At 40.5% G+C, this 21,178-nt stretch overlaps 1 protein-coding gene across 1 annotated transcript; it reads right to left on the reverse strand.

Moving 5' to 3' along the window:
- Positions 1-2,986: 2,986 nt before the first annotated feature.
- On the reverse strand, positions 2,987-11,296 carry LOC115672215 (acetyl-coenzyme A carboxylase carboxyl transferase subunit alpha, chloroplastic-like). The gene is made up of 10 exons (XM_056316775.1): positions 10,785-11,296; positions 10,601-10,675; positions 9,039-9,146; positions 8,766-8,926; positions 8,496-8,610; positions 8,253-8,407; positions 6,523-6,574; positions 6,372-6,440; positions 4,961-5,038; positions 2,987-4,896 (listed from the first exon to the last, which is right to left on the reverse strand). Exons 1-10 carry the CDS (start codon positions 11,154-11,156, stop codon positions 3,745-3,747), a joined length of 2,337 nt encoding a protein of 778 aa, XP_056172750.1. The 5' UTR covers positions 11,157-11,296; the 3' UTR covers positions 2,987-3,744.
- Between the last annotated feature and the right edge of the window lie 9,882 nt (positions 11,297-21,178).

Genomic DNA, 21,178 nt, shown 5'->3' on the forward strand with positions numbered 1-21,178 from the left:
CAGCTTCGTCCGAGTTGGCCGCTACCACATAGTTGAAGAGAGAGAGAGAGAGAGAGAGAGAGAGAGAGGTGTTTGAGAGGGGTGATGGTCGGCCCAACCAGAAGATGACAATCAATGAGCACGAGGTCTCGGGTTCGAGTCTAGGACGGGTCAGACCGTGTCGAGAAGAACGGAAAAAAAAAGAAAAGAACGGAATATGCATCGGACTCCTCCGTGTGGACGTTTCTCTTGACTCCCGGAGACCGGTGGCTCGGTCCGCAGAGACGATTCGATGATCGATAACATCCTCCTCGGCCGACACTCATCCCCGGTCATCCGAACGGCTCGTAAAAGGGCTTAGCGGCTGTGCCGTGATTTTAGCCATGATGTTATAGAAAAGAACTCTTTGACTTGTTAAGGGTTCGTATTTCATCAACCGATCGATTGGTATCTTATCGGAAATTATCATGGGGCCGACTTAGAAAGGCTCGCTTTTAATGTAAAGTGGGCATAAAAAATGGTACGGGTAGCCTTGACTTTGCATTTAATTTCCTCCCTAGATCACACGACTATAGAGGACTCCCATTCTAAATTATACGGCGGCTTTAAATAACTTCCGTTGTAGATTGATTCAACATCATTGCACTTAAGACGACCTTCCTTCTGACTCTTCTCTGTCTATTACCGGTCTCACAACATCTCATTTTTGTCGGTTCTTCTCTTTTTAAAATCAGTTTCGCATACCCTGATGGCACGGAGCCAATTCGTTCCGCTTTGTATATCTCTCGACACTCCTCGATCGTAATCCTTTTAGATGTTACGCTGCGGTAACTTGATTCTGAAACACGGAATGCTGTCGTAGTTAAACAATGGAAGGGGAAATTCAAATAGGATTTCGCATTAGCGACGTTGGAGAAAAGTTCTTGAGCACCATGCAGCATTTGGGGGTCGGTACGACAATGATGGCAGTCTTGCCCACGTTATGTTTTGGCTACAAAGTTCACGGAAAAGGATAGTCAAATGAAGAAAACAGTCAAACGTAACAGGTAAGGTGTAGCTCAACTAATGAGATTTTGTTTAAACCATGTCCCGGTCCACTACGTTATATGACCATATTTTGTGAGCCAGATGCAGGATAAACAAAGGCAAAAACTGCTAAATTATTTCTCCATCCCCCCCGTGTGTTCACCTATTTTCTGAACAAGCATTGAGGAAAAATGTCGGAAATTTCTAAGGTACATTAGTGTATTCATTCTGTATACGATTCAACATGTCGACTATTAGACAACTCAAGACACATGAGGACCCTAACCATATTTCGACTCGTAATACATCCAATTTTGTGTGCAACTATTTTCACACTTGGTTGTGACAATTTTTCCTGAAAACTACAATATTATTGTACTTAATCACGTCGTGATGTCGTACGGTACATCTGAAACACCGCAGCAGTGCCCAAGACAAGTCTACGTCGAGTTTAGTTCGTTCATGCATCGAGACCCTTTTTAAGCACGTTTGCACTCATTATTTTACTAGGGTAAGTTCTCTTTTTCTTCTTTTATTTCTCAATGCCTTGTGCATTTTCATGTCATCAATTGACAAAAATCTGAGATGAGGTCACGAAGCCGCAAGAAATATCGCTGATGAAATTTGATGTACCCTTAAACAGAGTCAAAACCGTGCAGTTTAAACAATGCCAAGTTCCCAAGTAATTGGGGGAAAAACCATTGTCAGTTAGGAATTTGATTTGGTTTGGTTTGGTTTGGTTTCATATCGAGTGGGAAATTGACTGGGCTTTGGGCGGGCCAACCCCAAGAAGGAGAATGTTTAGCCCAAGATGGCCCATTTTTTGCCCTTTTATCCGATTGGGCCTGGGCGGGCCCATCAAGCAGACCGTCAAGTGTCGCCTAAAGTTTATACACACTGCTTTCTTGAATTTCCTGACCGACAATATAGTACTTGAACGGGTATGATGCGTTTCAATCGTGGAAATAATGTCGTTCCTAGACTTTCAACTTATCTAATGCGGCCCGCTAAACTATTCTCGAATGTTCAATGTAATCCTATTAAATGAAGCCACAAATGAAGAACCCTGATTGATGAGCCGGATTATCATAAATCAGGTAGGATGTGACTGCGATATGCTCCTGCTTTTCTTCTGGGCCATCTTCTTCAATTCTTCAGTAGACAAAAAAGTTAGGGGTTTTAAGAAGAAACAAAATCCATTGCTCATAAACCAAGGCTTCATCTTCTTCCTCAAAATCAAACATTCAATATGGGATGATTGGCCATGACCGCGGAGCCGAGACTCGGACATGGATTGCTCGTAGCCTCATGAAAGCGGGAAGAGGAGTTTATGTATCGAGGCCGATGGCCACGACGGTGATGATCTAGGCGTCAGCGAGCATGTCTGTAATGCTATGTTGCACTTAGGGCCTAAGTGTACTGGCGTCGGCATCGATGAGAATGCCATGGGAGGTGCTCCAAGAAGGAGATCAGAGACGGACCTCATCTGATAATGAAATGCCACTTTTCTTTTTTCCGTTTTTTGTACTGGCGTCGGCATCGATGAGAATGCCATGGGAGGTGCTCCAAGAAGGAGATCAGAGACGGACCTCATCTGATAATGAAATGCCACTTTTCTTTTTTCCGTTTTTTTTTTCTCCTTCTGTCATGAAAGAGAGATACATCCATGTGTATCAAAGTTTTCCAAAATAAACTGATAATATGACACCTAAAACGGTCCACACGTTTTATTTCGACGTCCATCGTTAGAACTCAACAGATTGGAGTCCACATCAGCAAACTCTTTAAACTCGATGTTACATTGAAAAGATTAAAATAGTTTAAGGACAGTATTGACTATAGATCCGAGACCACATATTTGTGTCATTGTCCCTGTACATCATTATCCACTATGCGCATACCTTCCATCTCATAAAAAAAAATAAGACTACATTTTCAAAGCCAAACGAACCAAAACGAAAAAGAAAGACACAACTCTATATATAAGGCAACTCACAAGAATTTTATTGAATCGAGCGCAGTGTTTTTAAGTTATCACCATCACTCAGCACAACATATACAAATGTTCTCTATCTGTCATCTCATGGAAAGGAAAATTAAGTTCTCGATTGCTCGATTTCAGGTAGAAGGTGAATGGACTCTTTGCCGATAAACCGAAAATACTCTCAACATAAAAAGGGGAAGTATTTGAGCAGATAAAATAAGAAAGCCCAATCTGTCCCTGGTACTTGTGCGTGTGTAAGTGCAGTGGCAGGACTGAGATGCATCAAATGCTTAATAAGGGAGTGAAAATTTGAACGCATTTCAACCTGGAAATAAGTGCTGCGTTACTGCCCGGGTGAAAACGGGTGTCCGTTCCTTTCTCACTTTCCCAGTTGCATCCGGAGGAAGGAGACAATGCTGCACAGAAACATTATTGCAATGACAACTAGAGAACAGGGAAGCTATCCGCTGTCATCAAGGAGTTCGAACAGTGAATAGAAATAGCAAAGCCCTTCCACTATCGAACTTTGCAACTGGTTGTTGCTACGACACAATAAGATACTGAAACGGTAGCAGTTTATGACTTCAAGCCATGCCAAATTATTTTTATTTCCATTTGCAAAAAAAAAAATCAGAATAATTACACAATTATTCTATTTAAAAGATAAAAATGCAGCACCGCAGGTAAAAAATGAATAAACAATTTTTGAAAGGGAAGAAGTAAATTGAGACCGGAGAAACTTAAACTCACCCTAACTAGTTGCCATTTCCTCCCACATTGGCCCCTATTCTTGATTCCTCAGGCTTGGGACTTTCTTCACCGCTAGAATTTTTCAAACTTCCATTAGATACTCCAGAAGATTCCAAAACCTCAGAAATCTCAGCTGTCAGCTCTTCATGTTTCTTTCTCAGTTCTGTAGAATTTATTGCCTCAAAAAGCCTCTGCTTAATTTGCTGCTGTAGAGCATCGATCTTACTTTTCGACGACGAATCAGGCGCCTTTCCTGCATTCACGATCTCCATCTTCAGCATCTCCATCAAATTTTTCAGGTCTGTTGAGTGGACAACTTCTTCGATTTTGTTGTTTATTTCTTTATTTAGATTACCCAACTTAGCACTAAATTCTGAGACTGAAGTTTGTGGACTAATATCTCTGCTGGTAGGTTTAATGGCCTCAACATGCAGTCCAAAAGATTCAAGGACGTTGGCCATTTCCATGTCTATCTCTTTCTTCAAATTGATAATTTTCAACATCAGGCCTTCATCTACATCCTCAGGAGAAGTTGCCTCGGAGTCTTCAATTTCAGCATTCAGAGCTTCAACCTTCTCCTTCAAATCAGGACGTTCTAATACCTCTTTCAGTTTCCTATTGATTTCTTCCTTCTGTGAAGCAACCTTTTCAGCATTCTTCACCTTAGATAACTCATTCAACATGTCAAGCTTACTCTTGAGGCTCTCATAATTGGGAGCTCCTGGCAAACCTTCATTGAACTCTTTCTTTAGCTTATCAATCTTATCCATTAAAATAGGATGCAGGGGTTGCTCCTGTTGCTTAGCTTTCACCAATTCTTCTCGCAATGTTGACATTCTTTCATCCAAGCCCAAGGCCTTAATTGCCTCGGAGTACTCATGATCCACTTCCTTTTTGAGTTTTTCCATCAATTCATCCAGACCACTATCAGAAGCTTCAGCCGATGATTCCTTAGCTTTTACAATCTTCTGTTTCAGCTTTTCCACTTCACTCTCCAGTTCAGCATCAGAAATCTTTCCTAATAAAGGTTCTTCTTTCATCTTCATGTTCACCTTCCTCTTGGGATCCACCGGAATTCCTTCTTGAAATCCACCAATTTTTCGGAACTTAAGCATGCGATGCTTTAGGAGCTCTTGTGTGTCCATCTTCTTGAGCTCCTGAACAAATCAAGGAGTCAGTACTCATTCAGATAATGATGCAAACAGACTAAGAGATACTGACATTCATAGCTTCAACCACTGCAATTTTAATCTGTTGCGAGGTCCAAGATGGATCTGCATGGGCACCTCCAAGAGGCTCCTGTTAAACCACACACAAGAGTAAAACGTTCTTGTCATGACATCCAAACAAAAAAAATTAATGATGTCCCAACAACACAAGGTGATGACTTCAATAATTTTCTTCCTCATCAAATGTCTGCAAGAGAATATGACAGTATTCATTAAATTAGAAAATGACTCCGTGGCGTGAATATTAAAGCTTGACTGTTTGCTTTTAATGTGACATTCTACTAAACTATTTTATGAGTCTCACTTTGAGAAGCATTTTTCCATCATATTTACTTTCAACTTTTGTTCATTAGGGTCTCTGTCTCTGTAAGCTGTTATTTTCCATGCAAGAGTGACATTATTCACTCAGAGTTCAACTTATCAGTGAAAAAGCTCTCCGCCCAATAATTTTAAACTATTGACCAACTTCTTATTTAATTCATAATGATTTTGGAATACAAAAATGATCAACAAAATTATTACGAAAAATGGTAGCAAAATGGTACGTATAACTGTTGAAATTTTTTATCACATTGATTAATGCATCAATCACCATCATCAAATAAAGCGAAATCGCAAAGTATCATGACATTCAAATAATTTCTGCTAATAAAACATAAAATAAAATCTGCTATCTTCCATTTTCCGCTTGGTCTAAATCTCTCTGGCACTGACTATTAGATCAATATTAAGCATGCCAGAAAAGGAGTGGAATTTTTTCTTTCTTTTCTACATTATGAAAGTAAAAAATCCCTACAGAAAAATGGTATGTTCCAACCATGTTCTTTTAATCGAACAGCCATGTTGAGCAAATTCAAGAGCACCAAGAGGATAACAATTGCAATTGAAAAGGAGTAATCACATTATCCAAATTTAAAGTTGTGGATATATGCTTGTTTTTATTTTTTGTGTATACAGGGACGGACCTATGTTCATAAGACGGGGCTCTTGTCCCCACTCATTTTTTTCAAAACAATAAAAATACATTAAAGTTTCAAAGGTTATACTAAATGATTTTGACCAAGAAAACAACTTTTGCCTCCATTACATTTATCAAATAATAGACAACTAAGTCAATAGTAAATACTTTTATTTCAATTTGCCCCCACTAGTTGATGAAATTTTATAAAAAATCGTAGAATCATGAATATGTAGTTCCTATATATCTAGAGAAAACCTATATATAGTATTAATTTTAGCATATTTTTTAAGGGTAAAAACTATATTACTTACTAAATTATCAACCCAATTTTGCCCCAATTAAGAAATATTTCTAGATCCGTCCCCCCGTGTGCGTTTATACAAATTCTGGACCCCACTGTAGTGGCTCACAGAAGCAGAATATATAGGGTAAAGAAACATACTGGAATGATCCCATCAGCAACTTGTAATTTGCATAACTCCGTAGCTGTAATCTTCAGCTTCTCAGCAGCCTGAAGGATAGGGGATAGTTAAGTGTTCATCTATAAAACCTTTTCTTGCAGAGAAAATCAGCACTAAAAACATTGTGATCACCTTCGGAGAAGCTTTGGCAGTCTTCCACAAGATTGCAGCACAAGCTTCAGGACTAAAGAGAAAAGCAGAGAGAGGGAGAGACAGACAGACAGAGAAAGAGATAAAACCATTATTTTTAGGAAAAAAAATCACTTAGGTGCAAGAGATAGACATAATTGCAAAAAAGAAATGGGAATACAGCTTCGGCATTTCGAAAAATCAACAGCATACTGTAGCAACTTAGACTCAAACACTGGTAGGAAAATACTGGCATTCAGGAACAAAGACAAACAGAATGATCTAGGGCATTGATCATGCATGAGCATTAGGCAACCGTCTTGGTGATAATAAACGCATCAAAGTCCTTGTCATTGATCATGCTAATGGTGGTTATGAGCATCCTACTCTCTCTGCGTATGCATGTGTACATACACTTATATGCATCCATATATTTGCATAGGATTACACACACGCCCATGTGCAATTTACATTTTGCACAAATCTGTCTCTATGAATACATAGATAATGCGAGTACATGGTGAATGAAGGAAAAACTTTTGCCTGTTTTCTGCCTTTCCATGACTGAAGAAACAGAACAGCACTGTACGAATGGAAATCTACGACACCAAGACGAAATTCCGACAATTTCCTTACTTAACCAGAAAATATGTTCTTCGGGGAGACTGAAAGAAACAACTCTTAACAGTTTCTCAAGTTTACTTCTGAGTTCACTACAAGGAATTAGCCATCCCAAAAGTCTAGAAGTCATATCTCAAAAAAGCATACATATAGTGAATAATGTTTGCTACACGATCTAATCTCATCTTCAGGATTGAACAGAAAGAAGTGTAGGGAAAATCGACTGGAATGACATCTCTTATGCTAATCTTGGGAACTTAGTAGAGGAGGAAAGAAAGTCGAGGTGGTGAAGAAGAGAGAAATGAATGAAGAGGGACAGACACCTGCTTGCTCAATTTGTGTCCGGATAAAAATGATAGAAGAATGAAAAGTGAAGAAAAAGTTATAAAGGAACAGAACCAAAAGGAAAATTACGATGTCAGTTACAGTCATACTTCCAAGAGAGTAATCTGTGCAAGCATATATTACGCGTAATTTCTAAATCAGTAGTGGGCGAAATGGGCGAATGGAATTTCTTTCCATTTTGTTAGGGAACAAAACTGGTGTGCCCACTAGACAATATTTCTCCCAGAATCATCTATTTCATTTTCCGCTCTTATCCTGAGAATTGGGAAACGACTCTTTCATCTAACTTTCCCTTCTCCACATACTGTCCCCTCTCTTTTCCCTCCTCCCACCAAAACATGCCTTCCATGCTCATAACAGCATAAATAGAATTTTGAAAATAAAAAAAGACACTTAGCATTCATTTGCCCGAAGCCAAAGCATATTCGTTATTGGCAAAATGTAGAGTTCCCCTATGTGTAGATGAAAAACAGAAGCAAACAGGAGAACAGCACAAGTTGAATGACTAAAATATGGGACACCAAATCTGCCCCATATAGCACATGATCACCAACTCATGCACATGATAATATGATGAACATACTTCCAAAAGAAAATTCTGTCATAGATTAAGCTGCAAAAAACAGAAGTATGCGTGTTTAAATTGACATAACAACCCACTAACATTTCTTAGCCATCTATCCATATGGAAAAGTGAAGCAGGAAAAGGACATCTAGTGATGGAATTTATTCCCCATTTGCAACGGAAGCAATGATACTCAAATTACCTGGCAACATAGAAAACTGCATTTTCAAGCATTAACAATTTATTTGCACAGCCAATGGCAAGAGCACCACCAGAGCCACCTTCTCCAATAACAATAGAAACAATAGGTACTTTCAGACCAAACATAGTCCTGAGATTGTGAGCAATGGCTTCACCCTGCACATAAATGAAGCAAACAGAACTTTGCAGTTATATTTGGAAGTGAACAGTGCAAATTGGGATAAAAGTGTATTGTTTCACCTACTTGGCCAAGTTCCTCAGATTTAAGATCTGCATAGGCCCCAGGTGTATCAATGAAAGTAATGATGGGGAATCCATGGTGATCAGCATAATACATCATGCGTAGAGCCTTCCTGTAACTGTAGTAAAAGAACAACTTGATTTAGCATAAAAACGTTAGTTTCTGAACTTTTAGAAATGTAAAACACAAGTAAGTGACACTGCACTGTCCAGATGCCAAATCTACTCTAAGGTTGGTGGTCTATTGAAGGTATATCCATCTTATTGGCATTACCCATGAGGAGTTGGCATTCCAAAATTGCGCTGAATATTTTCTTTTGTGTTTCTCCCCTTCTGGTGGCCCATGAACATGTACCTCTCCCCATCAATGGTTCCTATACCAGTAACAATGGCAGGATCATCATATCCAGCTCTATCTCCATGAAGCTCCACAAACTGCAGAACACATAAATCTTGAGTAGTATGTAAGCATCGCAGGAAAGAATCAAGCAACATATAAACAGAAGCATGAGGCCAATTTCCAATCGATAAGCCAGAGCATGGACACCTTGTCAGTAATGCTAAATACATGGTCAAGAAAGGTTGGCCGATTGGGATGTCGGGCAATATTCACACGCTGGATAGGAGTCAGATGAGTATACAAATCCTTCAAAGCCTGTATACAAGACAATAAACCAAGAAAAGAACATTTTAGTAGCATCCAAAAGATTAACAAGTTGAAAAAAATCAACTTTTAATGAAACTTAAAATTCTAAAAATTGGCAAAAACTGGGGTATATGTCATAATCATCTGAATCTATGTCACACAAGAATTGTAGGGCATTCGACCCGAAAGAGTCTTTTCATGTCTTTTGGGTTTCCCCCAACCCGTCAAATACAATATCACTTAACTGTATGAAACAAGAAATCCAACAAGCACCCCATCTGAAAAAGTAATCTAAGGTGCGGCCTATAGGTAATGCAAAAGAACTTAGTTTTTCTCCTTCCCTCGAAAGTTCATGAAGAGGAAAACAGTATGCTTCCAAAGTCATTCATAGTCATGTCAAGACAAGTCGAAAACTCATCAGGGTATATATCTAAGCTAGGTCATAGAAATACGCGTTCATTTTCAAGCCAAGGTGACTGGTTAGGTTTACGCTCAGGTCGATAATTTTCAGAAAATCTCAATGTAAGGCACTAGAAACAAGCACAAGTCCCAGTTTTTGTGGGAAGTTTGGTTCGCCTCCATGTTTTTTTCCCCTCTATGTTCATAATGTATGCTTTAGGTGAGTCACTCTCCAGATCCTTCTGTTAAGTTTTCTAACCATGTCATTTCGAATTTTAGATCCTTCGTGGCCCATTGCCAATAAGTTTCAGTTCAAAAGACTCCATTTCATGTCCATCACACTCTAACTGAGTTTTTAGAATCTATTATCGATCTAGGCAAGATTACTCCATCCATGATAAACCATTAGCAACAGCAACCATATTCCTTTTTAACTCTACAAATCCACTTTTACAGCACTAAACATGGGAGGAAAAAGTTTTGACAAGTCTGCTAATATTTCTTCGCACCAATTCATGTTCACATACCAATAATTCGCATCAAGCATTTGCATCCTCGAGCCAGGTTGCTACTTTATAAGATACAAATAAGTTGATTGGTGGTGCAAATTTAAAGTGCAAGAGAGAGACCAAACTGGTAAAACGTTGATGTTATTGGCCAAGTTTTAGGAGCCAAAAACGGGGAATATCTAATCCAGAATTGTAATTGGTTTGTCCAGGGAAGCTCTCTATTTGTTTCAGATTAGCTGGCCATTGTTCCGGCATGTCAAGACGAGGACAATTTAATTTTAATTCAGATTGTGAGCATCAGATTCTACTTGTTAACCTGCAAAGCCATAAGCAGTAGAAATAAAAAAAAGATTCTGGGTCAGGAAGTGGCAGAAGCACCCTAGGCTATATAACTGGTTCCTAACCAGTTATAATTCATTGCCATTAATCGTATGATGATTGATACTAGTGAGTGAATCTAATATATGGCCATACTCCCAGAGCACATTAACATAGTGATGCGAATTACATGTTACCGTGTGGAAAAGGTTCTACACAAGAGCAGCGATGCCAAACCTGTTGATATTTGCTCTCTAATAAAGCAATCTGATCGCTGAAGTCCAAGCCAGTTTCATTTGCCATTTTCCTCACCTGCAAAGAGACCGAAATTCGCGATTTTCCAAAGCAATCAGCTCACGGCAAGGGCGGTCACCGATGATCAAAATCACACGCCCCACAAGATACACAGAAGCAAACTCACATCCATGATCTTCTTCTCCAGCGCCAGGAGCGGCTTCTCGAACTCCAGCGTGACGGGCTTCGGCTTCTCCTTGAGCGGCTTGAAGGGCGAGAGGTGGCTGAGCACCCCGCCCTTCACGTTCGGATCCGGATCGTCGGGCCAGGGATACTCGTGCTTCTTCACCTTCCTGAGCTTCGCCACCACCGCCCCCGCGGCGCCGCCGCCCCCGCCCCTCCTCGTCGTCGTCCCGCCGCCGCCGCCGCCCAGCCGCGCCCTCCCCAGGGCCCTCAGCGAGAGGCCGCGGGCGCCGCCGCCGCCGCCGCCGGGGCTTCCGAAGAGATCGGAGGCCGCGGCCCCGGGGAGCGACGCCGGCGGCCGGGTCAGGGAAGCCATTATTCTCCCAAGGGCTAGAGAGAGAGAGAGAGAGAGAGAGTAGAACTAAGCGACGGGTGAGGAAGAGAACATCGGGGAGATCGTCGGATTGCTGAGGACGATTTTGGAACTGCGAGAGGAGAGAGATAGAGAGAGTGTGTGTGTGTGTGTGTCGATACTTCTTATGTTGTGGGTGGATTTGATTGGAGCGGGGGGCGAAATTCGAGTCGGCTCGCGAGCTCGAGCTGTGGGTTCCGATTCGGCCGTTAACAACGGGGATTGCTAGTGGCAAGGTCGAGGGACCTTGGGTTCGGGCTCGAGTTGCGGGTAGGTGGTGCTGGCGCTCGGGTCAGAAACTCTGCGTTTGGATGTAGGAATCCTGACCCTCGTTCCCAAGTCTAAAGGTCGGGCCAGGTCTGCTAGGATCTATCGAGGGCAAGCTCGGGTCTATCGAGGCCAGGCCCGAGACCCCAGCGTCCAAAACCGAAGCCACGACACTCAAGTCACGGTGACTCATTGTAGAATAAAAACCCAATTTTAAATTGACAATACTATTTATTACTTTTCTTTGTGCGGCATGTTCCTGTATAGCTTATGCGCATCCAGTGGTGCCAGTCTCGTATGACATTGAACATCCAACGGTGTCGTGCCTATGTATAATTGCGAAGTTAAGAGCTTGCTTTTCTTTATAGCATTAAACATAGAATTTGGATCGTTTTAGTAGATGAATTAAATTATTAAAATCTAAACTTAAGAGATTTACAAAATTACACTCACGGTTATCTTTAGCATACCTAACTTGCAATTTCGTCTATTTTGCAATAGAATCCCATTAAAATTCGCCTTAACATGGAGGGCGAGTTTTAATGATTCTTTTTGGAAAGTGTAAAATTTAAATTTTGCCTTACCCAGGGCACATTAGTCTTCGAGTACAATCAAATTTTCCCATCAAATACCCTTACCCAAGCTCGTCCAAAGGATACCTTCAAGTCGAGCCTGCCGGGCTCGCGAGGCCATCAAGCTCATGATCAGGTCTGCCTTTTGTGCTTTGATTACTCTGATTACGAGAGTTTTCTCGCCTTTCTTGGTTAATCAACCATTAGAACAAAACCTATTAATATTTACGAGCTACTTTCATATACAATATAGAACACGAATAAATCTGAGAGAGATTTCGAAAATCTTGAAGGAAATTAAATTCTGAGCAATGACAAAAGAAATACCAACTAAACAGAGATATATATATATCACAAATTGATGAACCATGTCTTTACACGTTAGAACTGACTCATGAGTGGAAAATTTGAAACTAACAAAAGCATTAAAAAAATATCAAAATAAAAAAAATAGAGTGATGAAAAATAAAAAGAGAAAATTAAAAAAAAAAGGATGCCATTATATTATAGTAGAAGAGTCTTTTTTTTAAAAAGGGTAAATACCACGTAAAACTCCAAATTAGTACATCTATGACAAATTTACTCCAAACTAATTTTTTGATAATGAAAAACCCCAAACTAGTACACGCATGACAAATTTACCCGTACTAATTTTTTTGATCACCAAAAACTCCACAGTTACCCTTTGTTAAATTGAATTAATACCACGAAAAATGACAAAGTGGTACATATGTGATAAACGGAGGGTGAAACCCCAAACTGGCACAAATGTCATCCAATTCAGGATTTTAATGGAAACTAACGGATGGCAAAATTATCACAGATGTATCAGTTTTGAGTTTTTTGTAGTTAGCAATGAGGGGATCTATGCTGAGAGCCAGGGAAAACCGGGTCAGCTTAAAGCAGGTGTGCTATTCCACATGGGCGAACCTCTTGTTCAAGCCCTTCAGGAACTGCCTTTTAGCTGCAAAACTACCCGGAGATTTAGCTCAGAGCATAGAGACACTCAGAGTGACCAGGATGATGTTATGCCCAACTGACCGAGTTGCATTTTTTAGAGGATCATGCCAAGCTTTGAAGAAATAGATTTTTAGAAAGGCATGGAAAGTGAGAGGATTTAGATTTCACAACTTTTCCTCCTATTCCAAACCGAAGGATTACATGGCCTTATATAGGCGTTAGGGAATACATGCTGGACGACGGTCCAGATAAGACAAAACACACTTAGAATGAGTACATTATTGGACTTCTGTCCGCATAAAACAAAACTCACCTAAACTAAGTACATTATTTGGCACACCTACAACACACTCGTAGAACACTTAAAGCCTATTCATAGGTGAAACAGGACCCGGCTATGATATGCTAGAATGATGCCGGTTAGGTGGAATAGTACAAGCTTATCTCCATCCAGAGTTATAGTCATAATCCGAGCTGTCTGAACTGTTTGCACGTTCGTATTCTGCTATCTGTCTCTGTGTCAGAATGTGTTCGAAATTATCTTCAGTGATGACTGGCGTTGGGTTCGAGGAAGAGGATGCATGTGTCGAAAGGTCTGGAAAAGCAGTATTTGGAGTGTTTTGTGATAACAGGAGGTCATTCCACATTCTGATGCCAAGGCTTGGTTGTGGATTTGGTTCAGGTAAGACTGGCTGAGGCAAAACTGGCTGGGGCCAATTTCCTAGTTGTGTGTAATGAGAGGAAGAGCTGGCATCAAGTCCGACGGATAAGGACAATGGTCCATAGTCATAGGGGTCTTGAGAGAGTGGTCCACCCCATGGATCCTGAGATGACTGCACCGGATCTTGAGATGACTGTGCTGGATCTCCTATATCTGACATTTTGTGATCTTGTGATAATCCAAGCTGTGCCTGTGCTTGTCCGTGCTCGTATTCTCTGAGTGCTTGTCTTGTTGTAGAGGAAGATCCTTCGTGATCCCATGAGACGGGTGTGAAGTAATCCCATGCTTCTTCTGGAATAATGCGATTTTCTTGACATAAGATCCTTTGGAGTTCCCTGTAATTATATTCAACAGAACCAATGCGACTGGGGAACGATTTATAAACACGTGCAACCTGGAGTTGTGACTGAGGCTTGTAGGTAGTAGTACCTACTGCGGCGGGAGTATTGGAAATGGTACCATTATTATGCACAAAAGTCCAAGGACGGTGGAAGAGTACAATAGTGTGTGTTTCTGGATCATCTCGGACTTTTTTCACTTCTTCGAGAAAGAGTCGTTTCTAATAAACAGGAGGGTAAAACCATTTGAGCACAGTTAAAAAGTTTTTCTCGTATTCATTTAGTTGAACGTAATCAGCCAGAAGCAAGTTGGTCAATTGGAGAATAAATTTTCTGGTGGGAAACTCAATAGCTATTACGTACTTGTTGGTTAGATACCATAATAGCCATTTAAGTTTGTCAGTAAAATCATTTTTTCTCCAAAGTAATGGGTGGATAAAAGGGTACCTCGAGTGTAATCTAGAAAAGTCAAGAATAGATCCTCCATGGTGGCGAAAAAGGTCTGTGTGGCATTGCCACATGAGATTGTCAAGATTTTCAATGAGCTTATCTTTTTGAATTTGCTCAAGTATTTCTTGAGGATATTCTAGGCTTGGCCAATCTCGGAACCGTTCAATCTTGTACTTGTCTGCTCGGAACGGGAAGGAATGCCTGAGAATATACATGTTGATTTCTGCCGATGCTTTTGGTCTGGAGAGAAAGTCTGCAAGCACATTTTTCTTTCCTGCAATGTGTTTGGTTTCGAAAGAGTATTTCGAAAACCATTCAGCCCATCTAAGTAGCTGAGGAAGAGGGATCTGCTTCTACTTGAATTTGGTCATTTGGGGAAAAGAAGCCATATCCAGTTCTACCAAAAAATGGTGGCCAATAAGATGGAATTCAAACTTTTTTATTCCATTCTTTACTGCCAAAATTTCCTTGAAGGTAGAATGATAATGCATTTCTGCCTGAGAAAACTTGCCACTTTTGTAAGCGCAAAGATGTCGCTTACCATGAAGTTCTTCGAACAATATGGCCGCCTAATATTCATCACTGGCATCAGTCTGCAAGATTCTCTTACCTGTGGATGGAATTTGCAGAGGGGGAAGATCTTGCATAATTTCTTTGAGTTCCACAACTGCTTTAGTTTGTGCCTTTCCCCATGGCACTGGATGCTTTTTTAACATCAGTTGCAAAGGAATTAACAACCTTGCAATATTTGGAACAAAATCTCTAAGATAATTTATTATCCCGAGAAATTGTTGAACTTGCTGGGTTGTAAAATTCTTTTCAGGAAATTTAAGTAATTCCCTGGCAATGTGCTGTCCTGGATAATATGTACCTTTGTTAAGGTGCATGCCAAGAAATTCAACTTCTGTCTGGGCAATGGTCATCTTTTTCTGAGAAAGCATGATGCCATGTTTCTTCACAATTTTTACAAACTACTCAAGAAGTCGACAGTGAGATTCTTCGTCTGGGCTGTAGAGCAATATGTCGTCAATATAGACAGCTGCACTAGATAGGATCGGCTGGAATATGCGACACATAGCCTTTTGGAATAAGGAATGAGCAACCTTGAGACCAAATGGAAGCACTCGCCATTGAAAGTGTTGGTTGGGGATACAGAATCCCGTCTTTGGTCTGTCATCAGGATGAATGCCCAATTGCCAGAATCCGGCTTTGAGATCAAACTTTAAATAAATATGGGCTTTAGTGATTCCCGCAAAAAGGGAATTTCGAGAAGGCAAAGGGAATTTGTCATCTTGGAGGAAAAGATTAAGAGGCTGGTAATTGATAACCAATCTCATTTTTCCTCGATTTTGATCAGCACGTTTATTGACAAAAAAAGCTTCACAAGCCCATTGAGAGTTTGAAGTTTCAATAAGGCCTTGTTGCAACAATTCTGAGCATTCTTTTTTAGCAAGAGCCAAATGCTCTGGATTCATTCCCGAATGACTTGCCTTTGTAGGATTTATATCCTCATTTTTCTTGAAGGGGAGTTGAACATAGAATTCTGGGTTTTTCCACAAAGGATGAGAACATTTTTGGGAGAATTCGAAATGATTTTCTGAGCATGATTCCAACAGTTTCTGCATGATTGGATCCAACAGGCTCATTTGAATGGAAAAGACTCTTTGGATATTGACGAATTCGGAGAATTGGTCTTTATACCTAAGTCCTTTTCCAGGAATGATTCTCAAGTCTGGAAGTTGGGTCATGATATCCCACCCAATAATCAAGTCTTTATTAGGAAGACTAGATCCAAGAATTTTAACACTGAGGGAAAAACTGAATGGACACAGGTGTGGTGCGAACATTTGTAGAAAAAGTGTCTCCTGAAGCAGAGTTGAAATACCGAACACAGGAAGTCCACTATTCTTCAGGGAGAACTTTAGTGTCTAAGATTGAAGCACTAGCACCAGTATCTATGAGGGCAATGACTGAAATTGGTTTGGCAAACTTTGAGAGATAGATCTTGACTGGGAAGTGGGGACAATGAAGTTGACTGGAATGTATACTGAGGTCCAGATTTTCTGGTTGGGATGATAGATGGAAAAGTTCTTCAGGTTCTGAGTCAGAGTCTGTTTCACTGGGGGTGAGATAATAAGGAATGATGCAAAGTGTTTGGTCAGTGGGATTTTCATCGACAGAGAACAGGGATTCGATATCATCATTATCAAGAGAGATTCCCGTCTCAAGTTCGATATTATGAATGAGATGATTCTGACCTTTTTTTGCCTGGGGGCAATTTTTGGCAAAGTGGCCCTTCTTGTTGCAAATGAAGCAACGATTTGGTTTCTTGCGTCCAGTAAAGTTTCTTCGTTTCCGTAGGAATCGCCATTTCTTCCTTCTTCTGAAGTGCTTGGATCTTTTCACTCGATACCTTTTGAAGTGCTTGTTTTTCTTTGAATATTCTCCATAGGATCCGTCACAATCTTTCTTTGAACATTTGATCTTCAAATATTGTTTGGAGCAAGCACCATCGAGTTCACGATTGTCTCTGATGTAGTTTTTCATCATCTGTCTTCGGAGGCAAAGTTCATCAAGACAAAGATGAATTTCTTGTTGCAGTTCTCCAAAGGGAATATCAACAATTCTTCTTTGCTTGTTGAGAAAAGATCTCTCAACCTGTTGGGAGAGTTCTTTAGGAATGGAGGCTAAGAAGACTTGTTTTAGATTTGGATCAGCTCCTAGGCCATAAAAGAGTTTAAGCATCTCTCTGTAATGGCGATCTAGGTGCCTTTTTTGAAGAGAACAACATTTTCTTTCGAAATATTCTCGTCTTTTGAGCTCAAGAAGATCAGCAGGTTTTCCTATGAAATATAGGTAAATGATTCCAATGGCTTGGGAAAAGTCTTGCAGAAGAAGAAAAGTCATCTGATCTGTTTCAGAAGTTGATTGCCACCAGTGTTTAAGGCTTCCAGTAAACCTTGTAGCAAATTCTAGAAGAACATCATATTTGCTTTCAACAGTAAGAGCTCTGGTGTTCAACCAAGCATGGAATTCATCCAATCTTTCTGGCCATTTGGAATAAGGAATGTCATCAAGAGTGAAAAACTGTTTGGATGGGGAAACAGAAATATGAGATGGGTTATTGATTTGGATAACCTCTGGTTCAGATGGATTTGGTTCCATTTCTTGTTCTGGTGGGTCAGCCATGAAAATCGGAGGAGTATTTGGTGGTACTTGGAAAGATTCAATGGAAGGAATTGGGAAAGTAGACGAAGAGGAAGAGGATAAGGAGTCAGATTCTGAATCTGATTTTAGCAAATTTGATACCTTTGAGAAGTACACTCTGGTAGATGCTGGTCTGAATCAGCTTTTGGATTCTGTTGTTGATCTTTGCTTAAATCCCTCAGAAAAGATTCCAAGGGGTTTGAGATCATCATCTGCTGATCAGAACTCTTTTCAGGTTCTCCAGAGGGCTCAGCAACAGGTTTTTCTTTCATTCTCTCCTTTCGGAGCTTCTCCATTTCCCGAATGCGATTGCGCATTGGTCATATCACTTCGTCTCGTTGAGTAGAAGTTTCGCCGCAAGAGCACCGCAAAGAAAACTCGGAGAGCTTTGCGGTGGTGGAAAAGAGTATCCGATTCTCGGAATAGAGAAAAAATCAATAGGCTTAAATTTTCCTTCTTCAAGGAGACTGATTTGCCTTCTGAGTTTCTCTATTTCATTCTTCGGACTTTCAAGATAATGGTAGCCAAGATGCTGGCCTGATTCCAAAGCATGAAGTCTTTTTTGGAAATCCACAAGCATTTTTTGATGGACTCGTCGTACCTTCGGATGTCTTGTTGCACATCAATAATTTTGGAGTCAAGTGTTCAAAGCCTCGATTTTGTGCCAGGAGAGTTTCCGATCGCGGTTTAGAACAAATTTCAGGGGCGTTCTTTTTGGCCTTCCACGTTCATCAACATCAGTGGGAGAAGGAATTTTTGGAGCATGAAGGTATCGTCGTTGTGGATCGGTAAATTCTTCAGTAGCAGGAAAAGAAAGCTGAGAACTTTCAGCAGGATTTAGAGGAGGGAAATCAGCTTCATTGAACATGGAGATAAATGGAAGTTGCCCGATGGCTGGGTTTTCAGGAAAGACTGGAATTTTAAGTGGATAAGAATTTTTCTTTACCCACTTATAGATGGGTTTGTAGAAAGGGGAAACGACAGATTTTTTATATGGGGGTGAAGCTGGAGGTGATGGTGGTGATGGTGGAGATAATGAGAATGATGGAGGTGATAAAGTTGATGAAGGTGATGGGGGTCCGTATGATACCATAAACTGGTATCCACTATCTTCTCCAAGAGTATCAATGGTAGAGTCTCCATCCAAATATCATTGGTATCAGAGCGTGGTTTTATGCCTAGCTTGGTTCGTTCCATGCGCTTAGTTGGTGATTGTTCAGTGCTGCGAAGAATCCTTTCTCTTCATCATGACCGATCCAGATACAACTCCAATCGCTCTTACTGCTTCTCTCACTCCATCGTCTTCTTCTTCATCTTTAATCGAGTTTCGTACTTCACATGCTTCTAAGATAGACTATCTTTATGAAGTCTCTCTTAGTGATGAAACCAAGATTTCTGAAACACAACTTCCTCTCATGAATCCATACTCAGCATTTGCTAAACCCGCTACATCTTTTTCCCCCATCAGGTCAATAAAACATCTCATCCGTCAAACCCCGAAAGAGGTCAAGGAATACGTCCAGTCTTCCAAATTTGACCAGCACCCTATTCCTACCTCTGAAAAGGAGTACTTTGTTACTCTTCAAATTCCTCCTGAATTTCCCAAACAGTGGATCAAAAAGGGTATTCACATATTCACTATGGCGCAGTCCGTCTTGCTCTTACCTTTCATGGGAGAAAAGGTTTACCTGTTGTAGCAAGAATGGCTCTTTTGGATACTAGGTTCCTAGAATACCAGCATGCTTGTATTGGTACTGTCCAAACTACTTTAAATGCTGGAACAGTCTTTGTAACCCTTTATCCAAATTTTAATATTGCCATTTCCGATCCCCAGCTACTTTCTTTCTTGAAAGTGCAACTTCAGCTTACTAGAGCTCCTCAAACTGCCAATTCTATTGCTGCAACTCTTCATTACCAAATGGTGTATAGAGTCCAAAATCATGCTCTAGATCTGAATTTCCAACTTGGAAATGAAGATGCATTGTTCATCTCCATGCAAAATGATCAGGCCTCTTGCATTCATGTTCCTCGGCAGATCCCAAAAGAAAAGTTAGCCAAGCTTCTTCCTGAATCTTGGATAACAAATTATGAAAAGCTCCACCAAATTAGCCAACCTCTCCAGTCTTCAGACTCTGAATTTGTCAGACAAAGAGATGGTACTGTAACCATCAAATTCCGCAAAGAGAAGGAAGAAACTCCTTCCATCTTTCCTACTATCTTTATGATAGAACCCTGTGTTCCTAATCCAGTTCCTGAGGAACCAGACCCAAAAAAGCTGGTCCAATACTTCAAAAGTATTAAGAGCCATAGAAATTAAGGACTAAAAGCCTTGTTCGGACCTCCATTTCAGAACGCAAAGCATTCAGCAGCATTATCCAGTTCTTCTTCTTCACTTCCGCAGTTGCTCGACTTCGATGGCGGAGAAGCCTCTCAATGGTGAATCTTGCAACAGAGAAGGTTTCTGTGTAATGCCACCATTTATGCTTTGGAGTGGGCGGTTTTGGCAGATTGAATCCAAGAGCCTTCGACGTCTCTTATAACGGTTTTGGGAAGTTGAGGATTGTGATTTTTGTTGCGGTGTGCGGTGGCGCCAGCGACGACAAAACTAGAAGGGTATCTCTACGAGTCAAGAAGTCTGCGTATCCACAAGTCTAGCTTGACGTGCGTTCTAATAGTTGATCTCAAGGAGCATATAATCATTCAAAAGGGATGGAATTAGGGTGAGCAAGATGGACCGCCCAAATCGGAATCGGACCGGATCAGACCGGACCAACCTGTTTGTTTCGGTTCTCGGGAATATCGATCTAGTTTCCGGTTCCTAAAATTGGAACCGGTTTCCGGTTCTAGGATGGGAACCGGACTGGACCGGACCGGACCGATAAATATATATATTTTTCTAATTTTTTCATATATATATATTTATTTATTTACTTTTTAAATTATTTGAAAAAAATAGAAAGCTTAATCTAATTTTCCCAATTTTCATTTGCATTTACCAATAAGTGATTGGTCCCATTGAAACCGAACCAAATCATCGGTCCGGTTCCCGGTTCTTAGGTTGGACCGGACCGGACCTGGAACCGCTCTTCCCTAGATGGAATTGGTCCTCTATGGAAGAAATTCATTTTCTATGGGCTTTGCTAGATGTGATCTTCAGCAAGTTTGGAATGCTTTGCTCTTTTTATTTTTTTTTGTGTACTTGTTTTACTAATTGTTTAGAATAAAGATGTCGAGGTGCAAGAGGACACGTGTGAGGTGTGTGGCTGTGAGTATCTTGATGGTATTTTCTGAGTGCGGCTGAACATTGTTTTCACATTTAATTTGAATGTAAAAGCATTGTGAATACGATGCTTCAGATGCGCGCATATTTTGTGCGTCATTTTGCAGAGCAAAATTGAACGTGATTGTTTTGAATTGCTCAAATTTTTTTTGTTCAAAGAAGTGCTCTATTGAAAGAGTAAATTCGTTAAG

Source organism: Syzygium oleosum, unplaced genomic scaffold, assembly GCF_021117445.2.
Source record: "Syzygium oleosum isolate NSW1041296 unplaced genomic scaffold, Sole_v2.1 Sole_v2.12, whole genome shotgun sequence".
NCBI classification, from domain to species: domain Eukaryota; kingdom Viridiplantae; phylum Streptophyta; class Magnoliopsida; order Myrtales; family Myrtaceae; genus Syzygium; species Syzygium oleosum.

What these genes read in the sequence shown, in the direction of transcription:
- LOC115672215 (XM_056316775.1), bottom strand. Translation starts at nt 11,156, where the DNA reads ATGGCTTCCCTGACCCGGCCGCCGGCGTCGCTCCCCGGGGCCGCGGCC. An exon ending in TATTTAGCATTACTGACAAG is followed by an intron (nt 8,927 to 9,038) that starts GTGTCCATGCTC and finishes TGTGTTCTGCAG; the next exon opens with TTTGTGGAGCTTCATGGAGA. An exon ending in GGAATGCCAACTCCTCATGG is followed by an intron (nt 8,611 to 8,765) that starts GTAATGCCAATA and finishes CTTTTACTACAG; the next exon opens with TTACAGGAAGGCTCTACGCA.